The sequence below is a fragment of the Xiphophorus maculatus genome, chromosome 3, assembly GCF_002775205.1.
Source record: "Xiphophorus maculatus strain JP 163 A chromosome 3, X_maculatus-5.0-male, whole genome shotgun sequence".
In the NCBI taxonomy this organism is placed as follows: domain Eukaryota; kingdom Metazoa; phylum Chordata; class Actinopteri; order Cyprinodontiformes; family Poeciliidae; genus Xiphophorus; species Xiphophorus maculatus.
Window position 1 is genome coordinate 124,808 of NC_036445.1, and position 21,957 is coordinate 146,764.

At 48.2% G+C, this 21,957-nt stretch overlaps 2 protein-coding genes across 4 annotated transcripts; one reads left to right on the top strand and one right to left on the bottom strand.

Moving 5' to 3' along the window:
* Positions 1 to 1,728: 1,728 nt before the first annotated feature.
* On the bottom strand, positions 1,729 to 11,604 carry LOC106700376 (immunoglobulin superfamily DCC subclass member 3). The gene is made up of 13 exons (XM_023331645.1): positions 11,387 to 11,604; positions 7,782 to 8,276; positions 7,562 to 7,706; positions 7,356 to 7,486; positions 7,123 to 7,260; positions 6,889 to 7,047; positions 4,665 to 4,830; positions 3,975 to 4,447; positions 3,712 to 3,900; positions 3,441 to 3,548; positions 3,244 to 3,367; positions 3,052 to 3,151; positions 1,729 to 1,823 (listed from the first exon to the last, which is right to left on the bottom strand). The coding sequence occupies exons 1-13, from the start codon at positions 11,427 to 11,429 to the stop codon at positions 1,749 to 1,751; spliced, it is 2,346 nt and encodes a 781-aa protein (XP_023187413.1). The 5' UTR covers positions 11,430 to 11,604; the 3' UTR covers positions 1,729 to 1,748.
* On the top strand, positions 7,008 to 19,706 carry polr3gl (RNA polymerase III subunit G like). 3 transcript variants are annotated; one of them, XM_023331663.1, is made up of 9 exons: positions 12,206 to 12,363; positions 16,790 to 16,915; positions 17,048 to 17,209; positions 17,352 to 17,481; positions 17,565 to 17,633; positions 18,737 to 18,790; positions 18,871 to 18,962; positions 19,032 to 19,139; positions 19,507 to 19,706. In XM_023331663.1, the coding sequence occupies exons 3-9, from the start codon at positions 17,102 to 17,104 to the stop codon at positions 19,591 to 19,593; spliced, it is 648 nt and encodes a 215-aa protein (XP_023187431.1). In that variant the 5' UTR covers positions 12,206 to 12,363; positions 16,790 to 16,915; positions 17,048 to 17,101; the 3' UTR covers positions 19,594 to 19,706. The 3 variants fall into 3 exon arrangements, with proteins under 3 accessions (XP_023187432.1, XP_023187431.1, XP_023187430.1); XM_023331664.1 differs by lacking the exons at positions 12,206 to 12,363; positions 16,790 to 16,915 and adding an exon at positions 7,008 to 7,079; XM_023331662.1 differs by lacking the exon at positions 16,790 to 16,915 and having other exon boundaries at positions 12,208 to 12,363.
* Positions 19,707 to 21,957: the final 2,251 nt, after the last annotated feature.

Here is a 21,957-nt window from a genome sequence, read left to right on the forward strand (position 1 = left end):
TATTATAGATAATCTGATTAGGTCGTGCCAACATGGACCCGACCAGAACCGGGCTCAGAGTGAAAAGAAGCAGAACTTCAGTCCAGTTTCTACATGAATAACTTTTATTTGGCGTCTAAACAACAGAGAGAAAAATGGCTGCTTGTTCCAACAGCAGGAAAAATATTCAAACATTCCAGAAAATTCATTCAAAACAGACAAAAATCTCCATCAGAATCAGTTAAAGCTCCGCGCTTCACTAGAAATCCATTAAAGCATTTCATCATTGGTTCTAGCCTCAAATCTCTATGATCTACAGCTTCTAGAGCTGCTCCAGCTGGAAGGTTCTGGTTCCAGTTCTGGTTCCGGTCCATCTCCTCCAGCTGGAAGCAGTTTTCATCTACAGAGTAAAAACGGGTTGGGGTTCTGGGCCTACGGGAATCGTCTTCACATCAGCAGAATTTGGCAGAGCTTCCTGTCCGCCGCCGATGGTGGCGACCGAAACTTGGACTCAGCTGACGGAAGAAAGTTCTAGAAAACCAGAATAATTAGCAACATTAAAGGCTTTGCTCTGCATGAAATCGGGTCGCTCCAGAACCGACACCAAGGCAGCAAGAAGCTCCAGGCAGAGAAGACATGTGACCCCGAGGACAGAGGGGCGGGGCTTAGCGGGGGGACTCCACTGATGGACTCGTGTCCTCCAGTTCTACGCTGGGAGTTTAAAGGGACAGGTCTGAGTTTTACTGCAGGCCGTCCTCAGGGTCGGGGGTCAGGGGTCACCGTAAAGACTTGTAACGTAACTCGGTGAACTCCCAGGCCCTCTGTGGTTCTCCATATGAACCTCAGAGGTCAGAGGTGAAGGTGGAGCTACAGGTGTCTCCATCTGTCTCTCATTTGGTCGTTTGGACTCATCGTCCAATAGAAACTCGTCGTTTTGGTTCCTTTGTTCTTCAGAGCGAACACAAACTGAATCTGGATCAGAACTTCCTCTTTGGACGCCGTTCAGCGTGTTAATATTTGGCTCCAACACATCACAGGTACGCTGAAACATGGCCGACAGGAAGTGGCCACGCCCGCCTTTATGTGTTCATAAAGAGACGGTGAGGACGTCCCACAGAGACGTGTCCACCATGTCCAAACTGTCCTGCTTCACCTCTGCAGCAGCTCAGAGGTCAGAGGTCAAGGGACAATCATGGAGCTTTTGGTTGTGAGGTAGCTTGGCCTGAGCAGCAGGAGGTCAGAGGTCAAAGCCTGAGGTAGTGGTGTGGGGGTATAGGGGCAGCTCTTCCTCCACTTTCTGACCTACAGTGAACTCTGCTGCCACCTGCTGGCCAGAACGTGGTAATCCCTTTGGTTCTGGCCCCAGAGGCCCGGCAGGTCCGCTACCTGCTCAGGTGGTTCTGAGGCCCGGTTCTGGTCGGACCGACGGGAACTCGGCACAGTTGGTGATCAAACGGAAACGACACCAAACTAAAGAAAAAAGGTTTTGGTTTGAGCAGGAAGTGACTCTGTTTCCACAGAGGACGGTCTGGGTCAGGGGTCAGGGGTCAGGGTCAATGTGACCAGGTCATTGTGGTACCGGGTCAGAGGGGCTCAGCTTTGGCTCAATGTGGGAGAGGTAGTGAACAGAGCGATCAGTCTCTGCAGCTTCATCATTTAAAGGTGGAGGTGAGGCTGTGGGGGGTGGGGTGGGGGGCTGGGGGGGTCTAACCCACCCTCCCTGTGGGGGGGCAGAGGGGGGGTCTAACCCACCCTCCCTGTGGGGGGGGTTATCTGGGTCCAGATTCAGCAGATCGACTCGACTCGACCATGACGGTCACTGGAGGAGGGGCGGAGTCACATCTCTGCAGGTGGAGCAAAAGGTGATGATTAGCTTGGTTCTGATCAGCACCATCAGAACCATCAGCAGAACCGAACACATATTATAGCTGAAGCTAACGTTAAACCATTAAGCACATTTAAAATATTAAAAAGGTTAGCAGAAGCTAATGCTAATGCGGCACACAGCCCTTTTTGATGAAATAGTCGATGTAAATTAAATCTTTGGTGTTTTTGCGTATTAGTTACTGGCTCTGTTGCAGTTTGACGTGGTTGCGGTGGGGGTCAGTATCGCTCCGCCGTTGCTAGGAGACAACAGTTGTGGAACGGATGTTTTGTTCTCTCTTCCTAATGGCTGTGTAGCGATACCGCTAACTTTCTAACAACTATTAAATTCAAATGTTGCGGACTCAATTACAATATCTCGCTTGATTGTTTGCCACCGTTACACAAACGTTAAGACGTCGGTCTCTCTTCTTCTTCTTCTCCTCCTTCCTGGTCTGAGACTCGCTAACAGCAGAGTCCTCCGTTTCTGATTCTGCTGCATTTTATCACTTTAACGTTTCATGAACTAAAACAGGATGTGACTTAAAGTTCATCCAAGTCATGAAAATGGGAAACATTGGGGGCGTGCTGTGGTGGCGCAGCGGGTTAGCACGCCCCACGTTTGGAGGCCTTAGTCCTCGACGCAGACGTCGCGGGTTCGACTCCCGGTCCCGATGACCTTTACCGCATGTCTTCTCTCCTCGCCCTCCATCCTGTCTGCCTACTGTGGGAAAAATACGAGCCGCTAGCGCCGCAAAAACTCTTAGAAGAAAATGGGAAACATTTTATGGCAATAACTGCTTCGAGTGGCTCAAATAAATGCAGCCATGTTGAAAAATGGTGGTCATCCTGACATTCTATTGCTGGGTTTCAGATGATGTAGCATCGACGTCACCCAGTGCAGATGGAGGGCAGGAAGTGAGTGCAGGCCGTTTAGTCTGAGTCCTGTACGGTTGTTCCAACCGCTCTAATAGAGAGAAAGATAAACTTTATTTTCCTGTTTGGAAGGTAGTCGGTCACAGGGAGTTAATTAAAAAAATTAAAGCGCCATCCGGGTCTCGTGACTGAAACCCAGCAATTGGCTGATGGGAAATATGAAGATTAGCGCATGCTAATGTTTCTGCCAGAGCTGGGTTGTGATTGGCTGGTTGGATTCAGCTGAATGTTTGTGACCAGGTCTGAAGCTAATCGTTCAGGTGTTCTCCTCACCTGGCTCAGCTCAACCCTCTCTGCCCTTTGACCTTTAGCCCCTCTCACTCCAGTCAGGGTGGCTGGAGTCTCCCAGCTCCTCTCCTTTCTGCAGATAAAACTGAACAGAAACAGGAAGTTGCAGGTCATAGTGACAGAGGAAGCAGACAGATGATGATGATGATGATGATGATGATGGTGATGATGATGTACCTGCGTCTGTACGCCAGCAGGATGAAGAGCAGGCAGCAGAGGACGCAGGCCAGGCCGCTGTGGACGCCGACCAGCAGCGTCGACATGGATTGGTCGGACTGGTCGCAGTTACAGCTCTGACCAGCTGGGGGCGACAAAGCTGTCAGGTTAACCTCTAAACTGGGCAAACTGGTTCCAGCATTGGAAGCTCCGCCTACCTGCTGCTGAGGCTCCGCCCTCTGCCAGAGACACCAGGTGACGAGCGGACGGACTGTCTCCGTTCCCGTTGAACGCCACCAGCTGGATCTCATAAACCGCTGCTGGTTCTACACACACACACACACACACACACACACACACACACACACACACACACACACACACACACACACACACACACATCAGGTTACCCTGGGCCCCCTGGCCAGGTGAGCAGGGGGCGGGGCCACCACTTCTACACCTGGCTCAGTAGCGTTAGCTGCAGCTCACCCAGGTTGGAGACGGTGTGAGTGTTGATGTGTCCTGGGAACACTTCCTGCCCCTGGACGTCGGGGTTGGAGACCCCATGGTACTGCAGCCTGAAGCCCTCCACCTTCCCTGGTTTACTGGGCAGCTCCCAGTACACCTGCATGGCTGTCTGGTTCAGCACCTTGGTGAAGAAACTGGGAGTACTGGGAACTGTGGAACAGACAGAGGGTGACGGTAAGCAACCCAGACCGGGGGGGCGTGTCTCAGGTGAGTACCAGGTGTACCTCCGCCCAGTGTGGTGGCGGTGACGGCGGCGGACGGCGGGCTGCCGCCCTCAGCAGAGTACGCCTTCAGGTAGACGTGGTAGCTGGTGGCGGCCTCCAGGTTCTGGACGTCGTGGCTGAAGGTGTTCTGGTCCACGGCCTCCTGCAGCTCGGCGCCGTCGGGTTCTGGGAACGCAGCGGAGTCAGAACCTGCTAGACAGAACCACCCGGCCCGGCTCTTACCTCCCAGTCTCCGGATGTGCAGCACGTATCCGATGACCCGCTGGGCGTCCTGCGGGTCGGGCCGGTCCCAGGTGAGCCGTAAACCTGCGGCGCTCAGGGCAGCGGCGCGCAGCCCGGCGGGCGCCTCGGGCAACGCCGGCCCTGGCGCCACCGCCAGCCGTGCGCTGGCCTGGTTGGTACCGGCGCCGCTCTCCGCGATGCACTGGTAGATCGCCTCGTCCTCTGCGGAGATGCGTGTGATGGCCAGCGTCCTGCAGGGGGCAGAGCGGGTCAGAGGGATCTAGACTCTAGAACCAGGTCTGAAACGGATTCTGACCCTCTAGATCTAACCCTAACCCTAACCCTAACCCTCTAGAATCTAGAGGGTCAGAATCCGTTTCTGACCCTCTAGGTTCTAGAGGGTCAGAATCCGTTTCAGACCTGGTTCTGACCCGGTTCCGGCCCAGTCCCAGGCCCCAGCAGCCTTACGTGTTGGCGTTGGTGAGTTTGACGTTGGCGCCGGGCGCCAGCAGCTTGCCATTCTTCAGCCAGATGAGGTGCGGCTGGGGGACTCCGGTGGCGGTGCAGCTGAAGACGGCGCTGCCCCCTGCTGGCCGGGAGACGGACTGCGGCCACTGAACGAACTCTGGAGGAGCTGCAGAGCGACACGACAGCATTAGCAGGAAGCCTCCTGCAGGGGGCACCGGCAGCAGGAAGAGCCACTCACTGAAACTTCAGGATTCATTCAAACTGTGAAATTCGTGATGATAAAAAACTAAATATTATTAGTAAAATGAGAACATCGGAATAATTAATAGCCTTCTGCATGGAGGGAACATTGGGTGGAAGGAAAAAATATGCTGGAAACAGGGTTCTGCAGCTTTGAGAGGATTGTGATCCAGGAGTTTCTCCAGAGCTGCAGCGTGTTAGGACAATAAAACTGGAGAAGGTTGCCATAGCGATACAATTAACAAAGTGTCTGTGTCTTTCTGCTAAGTAAAGTATTTTCTTTGTGGGATGGTGAGACTGAGATGAAGATCCTGATGATGATGATGATGATGATGATGAAGAGCAACAGCTGCAGTCGCCTCTTGGCTCCAGCAGGGGGCCGCTCTCTGGGATTTCCCACGCTGTCGTCCCGTCAGTGAACTCATCTCTCTTTCTGAACTTGAACTTCTTTGTGTCTGTGTTTAAACTCCACTTTGACCTTTGACCCCTGCACCCCTGCAGACAGACAGGTGCTGTCTCGCCTCTGGCCGCCTGTCGTCACGGTAACCTGGAGACCCCACTCACAGCTCCTGAAGCCCCACCCCTTTGGCTTTAAATGCAAAGAAAGGGGAGGAGGTGGGGTCAGGGGTCAAAGGGCAGATTGTGTGTGTGTGTGTGTGTGGGGGGGGCGGGGGGTTCAGTAGAAGAGAAATAAAGATGATCTATGAAGCGTGGAGGCACACACACACACACACACACACACACACACACACACACACACACACACAGAGGGATGAAGATGAAGATGATGATGATTCAGATCAATCCTAAAGACGCAAACTGGTCCAGTTTCGTCCAGGTTCTGATTCTGGTCCAGATGCTGCATTCTTCCTCTTACTCATTTCTTCGGACCGCCTCAGAGAACTGACCGGGTTCTGTGACAAACAGAAGGTGGTTCTGACCCAGATGGGTCGGCTGGTACTGACTCTGCAGATCAGAGGTTCTGCTGCAGCCCAACAGAACCAGGATAAACGGGTCCATCAAGTTCTGCTCAGTGACGGGGCGGTTCTGACCGGGTCGGGTTCTGCCGGGACAGACGGCGCCGCTGTGGGAACCAGATCCTCATTGTGCGCTGCGTCTCTTCTCATGCTAATCAACATGCTAATGGCCTGACCTCTGACCCCACAGCACCCCCAACCTCAGGCTGAGCGAAGCTAACAGACCTTCATCTGGACCAGAACCAGAGCCTTTCGATAGCAGCCTGCTGGTTCTGCTGGAGTGGGAGGCGGATCCAACAGTACCAGCTTGTGCAGATGAACCCCTTCTTGGCTGGGGTCATCCAGAGCGCTCGCTGTAGTCATGCTGCTACACTCCTCTCTCTCAGAGAGGAACTGATTCCAACAAAGAACTGAAAACCACCAAGTGATTAAGAATCTGTCTGATCCGATTGGTTCTGGATCGGCCCGGTTTGTCTGTGAGGCCAGAGGTCCAAAGTCGGTTCTTTACCCAGAACGCTGCTGCTGGAGTTCTGACCAGAACCAGGAGGATAGAGACATAAACCCAGTTCTCCAGAACCTCCACTGGATCCCTGCAGCTCAGAGAATAAACTTTAAATCCTGTTAGTTTATAAATCACTGAACGGATCAGAACCACAACACATTAAAGATCTGCTGCTGGATCAACCTTCCAGACCCCTCAGGTTCTGGTTCTGGTTCTGCTCTGCATCAGAACCAGAACCAAACGAGGAGAAGCAGCTTTCAGCTTCTGTGCACCACAAATCTGGAACAAACTTCCAGAAAACTGAAAACCAGCTGAAACACTGAGATCCTTTAAATCTGGACTAAAACCCTCTGATTAGAGTTTTATTAGAAACATAATCAATAATCAATTTAACGATGGAACTTTATGTCATGTTTGATTGTTGATTCTGTTTTATGACTTTGTGTTTTTATCATGTAAAGCTCTGAAAGGACTTGCCGTACAGATTAAACTCGATTGGATTCACCTTGCACCACCAGGCGTCCCAGCGCAGTTCTTCTGGACCGGCTGCCGGGCCGGTTGGCGGAGCAGACGTAAACCCCGGAGTGCTGCAGAGACGCGTCCGAGATCATCAGGTTCCCCGTCCCCAGGACCTGGACGCCCTCCACGCCGATGGACCGGCCGTCTGGTGGCGGAGGACAGGACAGGTGAGGACAGGTGAGGACAGCTGCTACAGACAGACAGGTGACGGTGGCGTTACCAAGGCGACTCCAGGACACAATGGGGCGTGGGTTTCCTGTTGCGATGCATTCCAAGATGGCGGTTTGGTGGATGTTGATGGTGAGGTTCTGAGGTCCAGAGAGGATGACGGGCTCCTTGTAGGTTCTGGACCCTGCAACTGGACCCACAGAACCAGAACCCATCAGAGAAATGGCCCAGACCCGCCAACACCAGAACCACCGATCAGGTAGAGAGCTCAGCCGGTTCCCTTACCGGTGACGGACAGCTGGGCTTCGCGGCTGTAGCGCGTGTTGGCCACGTTGGAGGCGACGCAGCGGAACAGGCCGCCGTCGGAGCGCTGGACGGCGGTCACCTGCAGGACGCCGTTGGGGAGCAGAGTGTACCTGCAGACACGGCCGAGGGAAACGTGATGACGAGGCTCTGGACGCCTGCCAGGAGCTGCAGGTAAGGAGGGTCACCTGGGGTTGGCGGTGCTCAGAGGGAGGCGGTCCTTCTGCCAGGTGATGTTTGCCTCAGGAATCCCGTTCACCTGGCAGCTGAGTCTGGCCACACCCCCTTCGTCCACGGCCAGGGACTGTGGGTGGGACAGGAACTTTGGGAGCGCTGCAGGATGGAGACAGGTCAGTTCAGGTGTGCTGCAGGTGGGGGATGATGTCACATGGTGCAGGTGTGACTCACAGGCCAACTGCGCCCGCGCCTTGCGGCTGATCAGCAACCCGTAGCGGTTCTGTGCTGCGCAGTCGTACTCGCCGGCATCCGACTCGTTGCTCTCTCGCCTCTTGGAGAAGTTCCTGATGAGCAGCGTGCCGTTGGCCAGCACCGCCGCCCTGTCGCCGGTTGCTATGGGAACGCCGTTATGCCTCCAGGTGATGCTGACGGGCCCCTCCCCCTCTACCTGGCAGTGCAGCATCAGGGGGCGGTCCCTGACAGCGATCACGTCCTTGGGCTCCATCAGGAAGGCGAGCTCCGATGCTCCCAGCACACCTGGAGGGCAGGTAGGAAAGGGGCGGGGCCTCAGCTGGAGCACACGTAACAATAAGGTCTGCCTGCAGGCAAAACTCAGGGCACAACTCACTGCAGGCTCTACTGAGGAATGAGAACCATGGAGGCTGATGAAGGTGATGATGAAGGTGATGGTGATGATGATGATGTCAGCATTCCTTCCGGTCGCGCCTGCAGGCAGAACTCTGGGTTAAAATCAAACTCCTTAAATCAGGATCGCCACACAGGGGAGTGGGCGGAGCTAATGCTGCTCACACCGAGCGCGTCCAGGACGCGACGCCTGAAGCGTTTCGAGAGTTTTGAGGCCGACGACGGAGTTTATAAAATCTGAACTTTTGCCGATGGACCCGGAGCATGAACCAATCAGAGAGACTCTGCTATGTGACGTAGTGGCGGCTGCCAGGAGATCCGCAGGCACTGATGGGGTCGTGAGACGGAAACAGCGCCGATAGTCCAGCTAGCCAGTGAAACCCGGGAAACTTCGGAATCATCTGGAGAATTCAAACAGGCGCTGGACGGCGACATTCTGGTGATTTCAGTAAATAAAACCAGACTTCAGTATTTCATAGGGAAGAGGATTAACTGTCACCGTCTCAGTAGAAAGACATCTGAGCTTCATATTTTGGTGCTACTCTCTAAATTTCATCCGCCATAGTCCAGAGACCGGCGGCGGAAAACAGCGACTCGTCCCAAGTTCACTTGGCTGCGCTGAAGTAAATAAGAGAGAAAAGTTCAAATTCATGCTGAGAGTGAAAATCCTTCCTAAAGGTGAAGATATATCACAGATTTCAAAAGAAAATAAAAACAGGAGACCGCGAATAATATAGCAAATAGCGCCCCCTTCACTTCCGGAGTGCAATGGTCCCTTTTCCAAATAAGGTCTGAGACTGACAGCGGTCCGACCCGCCCCTTCCTGTTTGCTGCAGCGAGGTCCTTCTCTCTCATCCTACCGTGCATCCGACCTGAAGCGTCAGACGCGTTCGGTGTGAACGCAGCATTAGCCCTGACGTCATATGACCAGCCCGCCTGGTGTGACATCACAGCTCCACCTGTGGGTTGGGGTTGTTATTAAAGGTGACTGAATGTCTGCGATCTCATTGGCTGAGTTGGTTCAGGACTCAGGTGTGTCAAACTCCAGGCCTCCGGTCGCTGTCCTCCAGGTTTTAGATAAGCCTCAGGTACAAAATGCTGGAATGAAACGGCTTCATGACCTCCTGGTGTGGACCGGTTCTCCAGAGTTCTGCTAATGACCTCATTATTCTGTCCAGGTGCAGCAGAGGAACATCAGGCCACCGACCCTCCTGTGGTTCAGGTGTTTCGTTACGGTTCTTCAAACTGAACCCCACCAGAACCGATGGTCTTGTTTAACCACCCAGAGTGGCTAGAGGAGGCAGAACCAGACCAAAGCTGGACTGGAGCTGACTGGGTGGAACCAGGTTCTGATCTGATCAATCGGGTCAACGATGCTCTGCTGGTTTCCATAGAAACATCTAAACTGGTCATAATAAGTAGCTGAGTTCACTGCACCGATAACCGATCAACTGGAATGAATGAATGAATGAACTGAAATTACTTTCATAAAGTTCTTGAACTCAGCTGCAGTCTGACCCCCCAGCTGACTGACCTCTGACCCCCAGCATGAAAGAAAACAATCAGAACAACAAACCAGACCAGACATGATCCCCCTGCAGCCCCGCTGCAGCTGTCCGACCCACCAGAACCTCCTGGTCGTTCCTCATCCAGGTTCTGGTCCGAACGCTTCTGGTTCTGGTTCTGGTTCTGGACCAGAACCAGATAATAACAGATACATTGATAAAAACACAAAGCGTTGCTACGGAATAAATCACCTGAAATCATGGCAACATGTTTTCCTATGTGGAATCGAACCAGCAACCCCAGAGCTGGCCGTTGTTTGTGCTGTGGTGTTGCCATAGCGATGGAGCTGATATTTCATGATGTTTTCGTAACTAGTTGTTCATTTTTCTGGAGAATCAGGCAAAGAATTGATTTAAGTTTTTACCCAAAACCTTTGAAGCTCCTTTAGAAACTATTTTAAAATTTTGTAATTAATTTTAATTGAATAATTTATTCCAACTTATTATATGACGAATAATAATGGTATCAAAGCATAACTGGGACATTTCTAAAGGTTAAATTATTTCTAATAAATCTAAAATTAAAAAGTGAATGTTTCCATGAGCCGTAAATAAATAAAACATTAAAATCTGTGAGATATTTTCCTTTTCCATCCGTCGGTGTTGGCAGCTCCTGCTTCGCTTTACGAAGACAAGCTGGCGCCGGCGGCGCTTCGTCAAAACGGGGCTCCGATGGAGCTGAAGGTCCAGCATCATCATCATCATCATCACCCCCCTTCCTGAGGGGGAGGGGCTCATTATGGGGGGGTCTGACTGCACATCCCCCAACCCTGAGCAGCAGACGGGCCCAGAGGTCAGGAGGTCATGAGACCGACCCCCAGACCCCGCCCCCCCGGCTCTGAACGTGAACTTCACGGTTCCAACAATTACCCCCCCAGGGGTAAATCCTTCAGCACCCTGAGAACCAGACAGCCGCCCCCTGGACAGATGTCCTTCAGTCTGCTGCTGAACGGGTCACTTCCTGTTCAGGTGAGTCACCCGGGTTGGGTTAAACTGGGTGACTTTAGCCCAGTGCTTCCCAGTCCTCAGGCCCCCAGTCTGCAGCTTTACATGAGCCTCTGCTCCAGAACCGCTGATCCAAACGGTTCCATCAAGAACTGCAGCCTGTTAATCAATCCAGGTGTGGCAGCAGGGAAACATGCAGGCAGGAGGACCGGACCTGAGAAACGCTGCTTTACACTGAACCAGTTTCTCCCAGTTTGATCTGCTGCTGGTCAAACTGGGAGCCTGAAAGTAAAAACTGGAGTGAAGACAAAAGAAAACGAAGAGAAAAAGGAGCGAATGATGGAGGGAGGATGAAGAGAGAGAGAAACGACGGTGACGATGATGGTTCTGGTTCTGATCCGATCAGATTTCAGCATCAGCCTTTCAGCAGCTTTTAAACTGATTTTCATTAAACCACACTGCTGTGTTTTTATTGGTCAGATGAAAAATGGGAAGCTCTGATTGGCTGAAGCAGAAAAGCTTCAGAAATAAACTTCTGGGTTCCTGATGAAGAGGAAGAGAAATCAGGAAATGATGAAGAGGAGGGAATGTAAATCAGAAGATGAATCAGATCCAGAACCTCAGAGTTCTGATGGCATCGAGTCGGTGAACAGAACCTTTGGTTCTGAAACAGAGTCTGACCTGAACAGCAGAGTCCCAGCAGCATCATCAACATCTTCATCATCGTCTTCAGCCTCCTGATTCTTCTCTTCCCTGTTACAGAACCCGGTTCTCCTCTGGCTCTGACCCGGTTCTGCTGCAGAGCCTCCTCGCTGCTGCTCCGTCTGAAGTCGGGCTCCAACTGAACCAGAACCCGGAGACGCCTGGCTGATGTGGGAGGGGCATGAGGGGGAGGAGGGGTTAAAGGTCAGACAGCAGGGAGGAGGGGGAGAAAGAGGAGTTTTTATTTTATGGCAACAGAACAACAGAATCAGAACCACACTGAGGTTCTGCCTAGAACTGAGGTTCTGACCCGTTTCACCGGTTCTGATCATCAGAAACATCCAGCGGGTCCAATCTCTGCTTCTGTCAGATTCTTTAGATTCTACAAAAGTTCTGGTACAAACTGGACCTGAAGCTGGTCAGAACCAGTCCGTCAGAACCAATCCTTTAACTTCCTCTCAGTCCAGAAGTTCTGGTTCAGCCCGGTTCTGCTGATCCGAGCAGGAGGAACCTCGACTTATTTAATGTCCGATCCATTTAGCTGCCGGTTCTGTTCTGGTTTTGTTGAGGTTTTGGTTCTGAGGAAGCAGTGAAGCCTCCCAGTTGAGGCCCAGTTGAACCAGAACCGTTTTGGGTTCGAACTGGTTCTGCAGCATCAGAACCTGAAGCTTCTATGTGGAGCTATAACAGAACCATCGGACCAAACGAACTGGGCCAATAAAGCTGGTTCTGGTTCTGAAACATAAAGTAAGTGTAGAGCCCCCGCTGGCCGCTGGGTGGCGGCAGAGAGCCGCTCAGGCTGCAGCAGCAGAAGAAGAAGCGTGGCGGGATGTAAACAGGAAGTGGACCTCTGACTGAAACAGGACGGGTTCTTTTCTGAAAGATTTAGGATAAACTGATGGAGGTTCGGCTGCAGGAAGATGACTGTTAGAACCGGAACCAGAACCCGCTGAAAGGTCAGAACAGACCGAACCGAACCATCAGAGTTTAGACTGAGGTTCTGCTCGAATTCTGACATCAGAACTTCTTTTGTAGTTTTATTTAAAAGGGTCGGAGGTTCTGATCCGGAGATCCAGTTCATGATCAGTTTCGGAACTCTCCAGTTTGGATCAGGGTCCGGTTCGGTTAGAGTTCCTCCGGTCCAAATAGATCAGAACCGGTGTTCTGACTATCTGAGCTGCCTCGTCAGATTTTCCTACCGTAGCACGTAGTCTGTCTGTCGGTGCTACCCGTCCAAAGCTGCTACCGTCATGTTTACAATCAGAAACTACAGCAGGTTGTTAATGTTAAATATATTTTATAACATTATTTGAGTGACTGAAGTGGAAGCTTAGCAGTTATGGTTAGCTTAGCATCGGAACAATTTCTATCCATGACGAAACCACAAGAAGATCACTTCCTTCATCTGAACATCTACCTGTTTAAAATGAAAAGCTGTAGATGTTTGCACTAATCCTTTACTAGAATATCCTACCTGTTAAAAGATTTTAAATACAGAGGCGTTTGTAAGAATAAAACAGTATCAGACTGAGGAAACAGGTTTTTATTGGAATTAAATTAAACAGACAACAGATCGCCGTAACTTTTTTGCGCATTAATCCGCTGTATAACAAACTTTATCAAATGCAGCGCAGCCACAATGTGTCACTAACCCTAACCCACCCACCGTGTTCCTGAAATGATAGGATATGATTAATATACACTAATATTACACTGTTATTACACAGCTTCAGTCCCACATCTATTTAGCAAAGTTTAATAATAAAGAAAGAGTGTAATTAAACTAAAATATTTTAAAATTTAGGGACAGAATAGCCCAAAAAACAACGTATTTTGTCCCGATTAACCACCAAACAATGACAGTTGTTTACAGTAGTAACGACTATGCAGACGGCAAACTAAAGCCATTTACAAGCTGCCTGTCATCCATTTTCTTTCACCCTTGTCCTTAGAGGGGTCGAAAGGTGCTGCTGTCTATCTCCAGATAACGTTCCGGGCGAGAGGCAGGGTACGCCCTGGACAGGTCGCCAGTCTGTCGCAGGGCAACACAGACATGCAAACTCCATGCAGAAAGACCCCAGGCTGGGAATCGAACCCAGGACCTTCTTGCTTCAAGGCAACAGTGCTACCAACTGGGCCACTGTGCAGCCTGTTATGTAAAGTAAAAACATGAAGTGAAACAGCAGTGAAAGCCACGTATAAAATAAATTAAATAAAGCTTACTATAATCTTCGATGAAACAAAACACATGGTAGGACGTATATATAAGAAATCTGCTGAGTTAGCAGTATGTGACGTAGCATTGATGTGCACATTACCACAAGGTAGGACGGATTTACAGTTAGCACAGATAAACAGAACACCTGTTGCCCTGGACTTTAACAGGGGATGGGGCATTGGCTAATTTTGGGGGCAAAATGAGTCTATGTAGCAACAATAATATGACTCAAGTAAAAGAAAAAGGTACAGTGCAGTAAAACTACATTAGCTAGTCATCTTTTAGCTAACATTAGCTAGTCATCTTTTAGCTAACTTTAGCTAGTCATCTTTTAGCTAACATGAGCTAGTCATCTTTAGGCTAACATTAGCTAGTCATCCTTTAGCTAACATTAGCTAGTCATCCTTTAGCTAACATTAGCTAGTCATCTTTTAGCTAACATTAGCTAGTCATCTTTTAGCTAACATGAGCTAGTCATCTTTAGGCTAACATTAGCTAGTCATCCTTTAGGCTAACATTAGCTAGTCATCGTTTAGCTAACATTAGCTAGTCATCTTTTAGCTAACATTAGCTAGTCACCTTTTAGCTAACATGAGCTAGTCATCTTTAGGCTAACATTAGCTAGTCATCCTTTAGGCTAACATTAGCTAGTCATCGTTTAGCTAACATTAGCTAGTCATCTTTTAGCTAACATTAGCTAGTCATCTTTAGGCTAACATTAGCTAGTCATCTTTTAGCTAACATTAGCTAGTCATCTTTTAGCTAACATTAGCTAGTCATCTTTTAGCTAGCATTAGCTAGTCATCTTTTAGCTAACATTAGCTAGTCATCTTTAGGCTAACATTAGCTAGTCATCTTTTAGCTAACATTAGCTAGTCATCGTTTAGCTAACATTAGCTAGTCATCTTTTAGCTAACATTAGCTAGTCATCTTTTAGCTAGCATTAGCTAGTCATCTTTAGGCTAACATTAGCTAGTCATCTTTTAGCTAACATTAGCTAGTCATCTTTTAGCTAACATGAGCTAGTCATCTTTAGGCTAACATTAGCTACTCATCCTTTAGCTAACATTAGCTAGTCATCCTTTAGCTAACATTAGCTAGTCATCTTTTAGCTAACATTAGCTAGTCATCTTTTGGCTAACATTAGCTAGTCATCTTTTAGCTAACATGAGCTAGTCATCTTTTAGCTAACATTAGCTAGTCATCTTTTAGCTAACATGAGCTAGTCATCTTTTAGCTAACATTAGCTAGTCATCTTTTAGCTAACATTAGCTAGTCATCTTTAGGCTAACATTAGCTAGTCATCTTTTAGCTAACATTAGCTAGTCATCTTTTAGCTAACATTAGCTAGTCATCGTTTAGCTAACATTAGCTAGTCATCTTTAGGCTAACATTAGCTAGTCATCTTTTAGCTAACATTAGCTAGTCATCGTTTAGCTAACATTAGCTAGTCATCTTTAGGCTAACATTAGCTAGTCATCTTTTAGCTAACATTAGCTAGTCATCTTTTAGCTAACATTAGCTAGTCATCTTTAGGCTAACATTAGCTAGTCATCGTTTAGCTAACATTAGCTAGTCATCTTTTAGCTAACATTAGCTAGTCATCTTTTAGCTAACATGAGCTAGTCATCTTTAGGCTAACATTAGCTAGTCATCCTTTAGCTAACATTAGCTAGTCATCCTTTAGCTAACATTAGCTAGTCATCTTTAGGCTAACATTAGCTAGTCATCTTTTAGCTAACATGAGCTAGTCATCTTTAGGCTAACATGAGCTAGTCATCTTTTAGCTAACATTAGCTAGTCATCTTTTAGCTAGCATTAGCTAGTCATCTTTTAGCTAACATTAGCTAGTCATCGTTTAGCTAACATTAGCTAGTCATCTTTAGGCTAACATTAGCTAGTCATCTTTTAGCTAACATTAGCTAGTCATCTTTTAGCTAACATTAGCTAGTCATCTTTTAGCTAACATTAGCTAGTCATCTTTAGGCTCACATTAGCTAGTCATCGTTTAGCTAACATTAGCTAGTCATCTTTTAGCTAACATTAGCTAGTCATCTTTTAGCTAACATGAGCTAGTCATCTTTAGGCTAACATTAGCTAGTCATCTTTTAGCTAACATTAGCTAGTCATCTTTTAGCTAACATTAGCTAGTCATCTTTTAGCTAACATTAGCTAGTCATCTTTTAGCTAACATTAGCTAGTCATCTTTTAGCTAACATGAGCTAGTCATCTTTAGGCTAACATTAGCTAGTCATCTTTTAGCTAACATTAGCTAGTCATCTTTTAGCTAACATTAGCTAGTCATCTTTAGGCTAACATTAGCTGTATCCAACAGCTTTACTCAACTCAGTCGGTTAGTTTGGGGAAAAACTGTGCCAAGTTCTTTGCGTTTTGTTGGTTTGCTGCTATGATTCTAACACACCTGAGCAGCTCTGCACAACAGCGCTCGCTCATGTTGTGTTTAAAGGCGGCTCGGAAAAACATGTTGCGACGTGTTAACAATGGATTAAACAGTTTTAACGGCTGAAAAATGTGACAGAAGGTGCAGACATGGGAAGTGTGGAAGCCCCTACTGTATCAAACCGATAGAGGAATAACAGATGGCTGACTCTGTGGGCGCCCAATGACCGCCAATGCAACCGGGCCTCTGCAGAACTTGACGGCTCTGGTTCTACAGCACTTGGACACACTGTGGGGGCGTGGTCTCCGTCAGGTGTGGGTTGGGGGCGTGGCCTCTGAATTTATTAATTTATGTTTCCTCTCAAAATGAAAACGACAGAAGCAATGAAGCAAAAATCTCAATAAAAAATGTCTGAAGAGTTTTAAAAGTGAACAATAAATACATAGTATTTTTGATATTGAATCATCAATAATCAATCATCAATCAGCAGCAACACTAAAAACTGGAAGAAGCTGGTCCAGACGAACCAGAACCAGAAGTGTCAGGTTCTGGTTCTGGACCAGTAAGATGGTCCAAAAATTAGTTTTCATCATTTAATTTTATTCAAACGTTTAAAAAATGGAAAGAGAATTGTTTTTGACCCGTTTTCAATGAAAGTTCTGACAAAAGATCTATGGACTGGAACCGAACTAGAACCGAGTCAGCAGGTCTTATGAAGTTGATTGTTTTATCTGAACAGAACCTTTTTGGTTATCTGATCTAGGTCCATCAGGAGCTGCTGATTCTGGATGAAGTTCTGACCCAGTTGGGTTTGGGTCAGCACAGTTCTGATTGGTACTGGTCCAGTTCACACAGGATTTTAGGACTGAAGGAAGAGAAAATCTTCCAGGTCGGTTTGGTTTCAGATCTGGGTCTAGAATCGGTCCTGAGTTCTGATTGGACCAGTCGGTGCGTTCGTATTGGGTCAGAACCATGTCGGGTCAGAACCCGGTACTGAAGCTCTGTCTCTCTGTGTTTTCAGGATCCAGATTCTCCCGGTCCAGGTTCTGGTTCTGATCCGGCAGTCTGGGTGGCGATGGCGGGTCGCGGACGCGGCCGCAGAACTCTGGGTTTGGACCCGGTCGGAACCAGCAGAGGCGACTCCCTGCCTCCGGCCGTGCAGCAGCCCACACCCGTGTTCCCGGTAAGCTCCGCCCCCTTTCCTCTCATCAGGCTCCTGTCCTCAAGTGGTTCTGGTTCTGTTGGAAAGGTCCAACTCCAAACGAACTAGAATGAGGGCAGCAGTGCACTCTGGGAGTTGTAGTTGATGCTGTGCGGTTTCCCAGGTAATGGAGCAGAAGCCCCTCCCCTTAGCAGGTGGGGAGGAGTCAGAGTACCTGACGGCGCTGAAGCAGGACTTCAGGGTGGCCATGAGGAGTCAGCCATGTTTCATCCAGCCGGCCGCCGCCCACAGAGGTCAGAACTAACCAATCAGGAGTCAGCAGCTGACTCACCAAGCTGTGCTCTTATTCTGAAAAGCTCTCTCTACTTCCTGTCAGATGTGGAGCGATACTCAGATAAATATCACCTGAGTGACAAGATGGACGGCCTCACTGACTGGATCATAGGTGAGTTCAATTCAATACGGAACAGTTCATTTCAGTTTAGTTTGGTTTAGTTCGGTTTGTTTTAGTTCAGTTCGGTTTGGTTCGTTTTAGTTCAGTTCGGTTTGGTTCATTTTAGTTCAGTTCGGTTTGGTTCGGTTTAGTTCAGTTCGGTTTGGTTCATTTTAGTTCAGTTCGGTTTGGTTTGGTTCAGTTCCGTTCAGTTTAGTTTAGTTCGGTTCGTTTTAGTTCAGTTCAGTTTAGTTTGTTTCTTTTTCGGTTCGGTTCAGCTCGTTTTAGTTCGGTTTGGTTCAGTTCAGTTCGGTTTAGTTTGGTTCAGTTCGTTTTAGTTCGGTTTGGTTTAGTTCGGTTCAGTTCAGTTTGTTTTAGTTCAGTTCGGTTTGGTTTAGTTCAGTTTGGTTTGGTTTAGTTCGGTTCGGTTCAGTTCAGTTCGGTCTGGGTTAGTTCAGTTCGGTCAGTTAGGTTCAGTTCAGTTTGGTTTAGTTCGGTTCAGTTCAGTTCGTTTTAGTTTGGTTCATTTTAGTACAGTTTGGTTCAGTTTGGTTCGGTTTGGTCAGTTCAGTTTGGTTCGGTTTGGGTTCGATTTAGTTTGGTTTGGTTTAGTTCGGTCTGGTTTAGTTCAGTTCGGTTCAGTTCAGTTCGGTCTGGGTTAGTTCAGTTCGGTTCAGCTCAGTTTAATTCAGTTCGTTTGGGTTCAGTTCGGTTTAGTTTTGTTTGGTTCAATTTAGTTCGATTCGGTTCAGTTCGGTCTGTTTAGTTCGGTTTAGTTTCGGTTTGGTTCGGTTCAGTTGGTTTTAGTTTGGTGCATTTTAGTGTAGTTCGGTTCAGTTTAGTTTGGTTCAGTTTTGTTCGGTTCAGTTGGGTCATTTTCAGTTTGGTTTAGTTCAGTTCGGTTCTCGTCCGTTGAACCCGACTCGGTTCAAACTTGGTTCAGAACCTCAAAGCAAACAGAACCTGTTTTCTAGAGCATTCCAGTCTGGACCCTGGTGAGTCCAACAGCTCCCCCTGCAGGACTGACTGGTTCTTATGAACTGGGTCTGTTGAAGGAACCAGAACCCGGTGGAACCAGCTGAGGTCCTGCTGAGGTTCTGCTGCTTTTGTTTCAGACTGGAAGAGAATCCCCAAAGAGCTCCGGGTCCAAATCAGGAAACCCAGAGACGGTCAGTACTCTGATACCATCTGACAGTAATCTGATTACCTGAGCCAGTGACAGCAACTGCAGTTTGCTGTGTGTCCACAGGGGCGGCGCTCAGCCGCCTGGCTGCTCCACCGTCGGGACAGAAGAAGAAGAAGAAGGTTGGCGAAAAAGAGGAGGTGCTGCTCAAACTGGAGGTGAGTGTTTGGACTGAGAACAGGTGGGGTGGGTTGCACACCATGTGACCTTTGGCCTTTGACCTCCAGACGCTGGAGAAGAAGGAGCAGCAGGAGAGTTCTGAGGAGGAGGGCGAGGAGCAGAAGGAGGACGAGGCCGAGGCTGAGGAAGAGTATGATGAAGACGAGTTTGAGGAGGTGAGGAAGGTCATGTGACCAAAGCTACTTCCTGCCAGAGCGCTAGCATGCTACCTACAGCCGCGCGTCAGCCATATTGAGAGTGGCAGGAACCGGATCCAGTCTGGCTGCAAATTCTCTCCTGATTGGACGCCCAGCAGCCAATCAAAAGCCTTCATTCACCTGTGACATCAACCAATTAAATTTAAATTTATTTCTGAAAAATAATGTTTAGTTGAAAAATACTTAGAGTAGAACTTTTCACAACAACTTTTATAATTATTTGATTATTCCATTATTAACGTTTTGTGATGAACTAATGTGTGTGTGTGTGTGTGTGTGTGTGTGTGTGTGTGTGTGTGTGTGTGTGTGTGTGTGTGTGTGTCAGGAGACGGACTACATCATGTCGTACTTCGATAATGGCGAGGACTTCGGAGGAGACAGTGACGACAACATGGACGAGGCCGTCTACTAGAACTGGTTCTGGTTCCGACCCGACTGATCCGTTTTATCGGAGCGTTCTTAAAGTTTTTGTACAAAAACTGTTTTTATTGTTTTTTGCTGTTGAAAATAAACCAGTGTGATGTTTGTAATGGTTCTGACTCAGTTGGATCCATAATGTGGTTTCACTCTTCCTGGTTCTGACCCAATTGGATCTGCCTGGTTCTGACCCGGGGGAACCAACCATGAAGCCTCCCTTAACACCCCCTGCTGGCCCACCATGACTGCTGAAACCCACCAGAACCAAGGCTGGTCAGAACCTGAGCCAGGAGTTCCTCCAGAACCATCCGGAACCAAGACTTTGTTTGGGTCAGTTTGGTTCTGCCTATACTGGGTCGGTACCAGTACAGGATTTCCAGCTGGTTCTGACTTTCCTGAAGTTCTGGATGTTTCTTGGCCCATTTGGTTCTGGTTCTGAAGACTGGTACCATCCTACTGCTTTCAGACAGAACCAGAACCTGGACCTGCTCCGGTCCCTCTGCTGCTGTGTGCGACCTTTGCCCTGGTTCTGGTCTGCAGGAAACCTGAGCTGCTGACTCAGAGGCCCAAACCGTCGGCCAATCAGATGCCGACTGGGGCGGTTCTGGTTCTGGGTGCCGGGTCAGCAGAAAGGGGAGAGGGTGGATGTGCAGCACGTGTCGGTTCTGAAGAACCCGGTCAACCCAGTTCAGCTCAGCGGCTTCTGCCCCACTTCCAGTTCACCCTCAGTGGTTCTGGTTCTGTCTGTGGTTTTATTGGGTTACAGGTTCTGATGGAAACAGCTGTAAACAGGAGATCCAGTTCCAGCTGAACCGGGTCAGAACAGTTTAATTGCAGGTTGATCAGCCTGGACCCGACCTGCTGTAGAACCAGAACCGACCCTCTGACAGTCCTGTCATCCTTTTCTGGTTCCGAGAAGCTGAACCTGAGACCGGGACAGCTGGGACGTCTCTGCTAAAAATGTCCCGCTGTCCTCATGTCCAACCGTCCGCTGAGACACTCAGCTCTTACTGTGAAGGAGACGGGAAGGGTTTTATTGTGAAGGCCTGAGGTTCCTGTTTTGGCTGGAATGAATCAGAACAGAAACTCAGAGTTCTGGAACGTTCTGGAAGAAAACTGATCAAGTTTAATGAATGAGTGAACCAATGAATGAATTAACTATCTGCTGCTACTTATCTTACAAGACAACTGAGGGTAAATTCTGGCACTGGTGCAACACAAAGACACTAATAATCACTAAGCAGTTGATGTCAGTAGCAAAAGATGATTTATTTTACAATTTAGGTCAAATTTCAGTCACAAGAGAAGAAAAACACCAGGAAGCTTTAAGCTTCAGGTTCTCCAACACCTGGCTTCAACACCTGGATCAGCTGATCGGCTCGGTACCAGGCCCGTCAGAGCCGGTCCCGGTCTGTTGGGATGCATCTAACAGAACTGGACCTGAGTACCTGCATTAGACCGACCCGCTACCTCCTCCTGTCATCTTCTCTTTCTCTCTGTCATGATATGAGGGAAGACAGGAGAAGCTATCCGGTTGAAAAGCCGTGCTCTTTATTATTGCTCAAGCGTGAGGTAACAATATGAACTGCCTCTTATTCGAACTCGTTTCTGTGTGTCCTTTCCTAGTGCTCCCCCAGTGGTCAGGAAGTGTAACTACCGTTACTCTAGATATACAACAGAAACTAATCTCGCGACACTCTCCATCCTCACAGCTGAATGACATGAATTTTGTGTTAAGATGGTTTAAAAATCAAACCACATAAAAAATGAATCTTTAATTTAATGTCCTTGTTGGACAACAGTTACTGACTGGACACTGCATCTGTTCTGATCACCACTGTAGTGATATTTGGTAAAGACATTTAAACTCAAATGTCTCCCTGCCAGAATCACCTTTTTAGTGACACTGAGGACTAATAAACTTGTACAACTCATCTTTAATTAAAATATCAATAATAATAATAAATATGTGAATAAATTGCTGCCTAAAAGAACGAAACAAAAAAGTGAGCCAAAGATACAATATATTGATTTTTTTTTAACTTGCCCGTATTCAACTTCACTGAAATTGTTCAGCCTGGGATGCGCGTCTTCCCACTCATGGAATATTATTGAGGTAACGTGACTTAATGATTGATTCTATATTGCATTGTGATTCTGTGTTTGTTATGATGTAAAGCACTTTGAAATGCCTTGCTGCTGAAATGTGCTATACAAATAAAATTTGATTGATTGATTGATTGATTTTAGAAAGACGCGGGCTGATCGCGGCTCACCGCGGCTGCGTAGAGTCCGTCTCTAGGCAACCGTTCTGGGGTCCTTTAGCTCCCGCCACGACAATTTAGCTGACCTTAACATA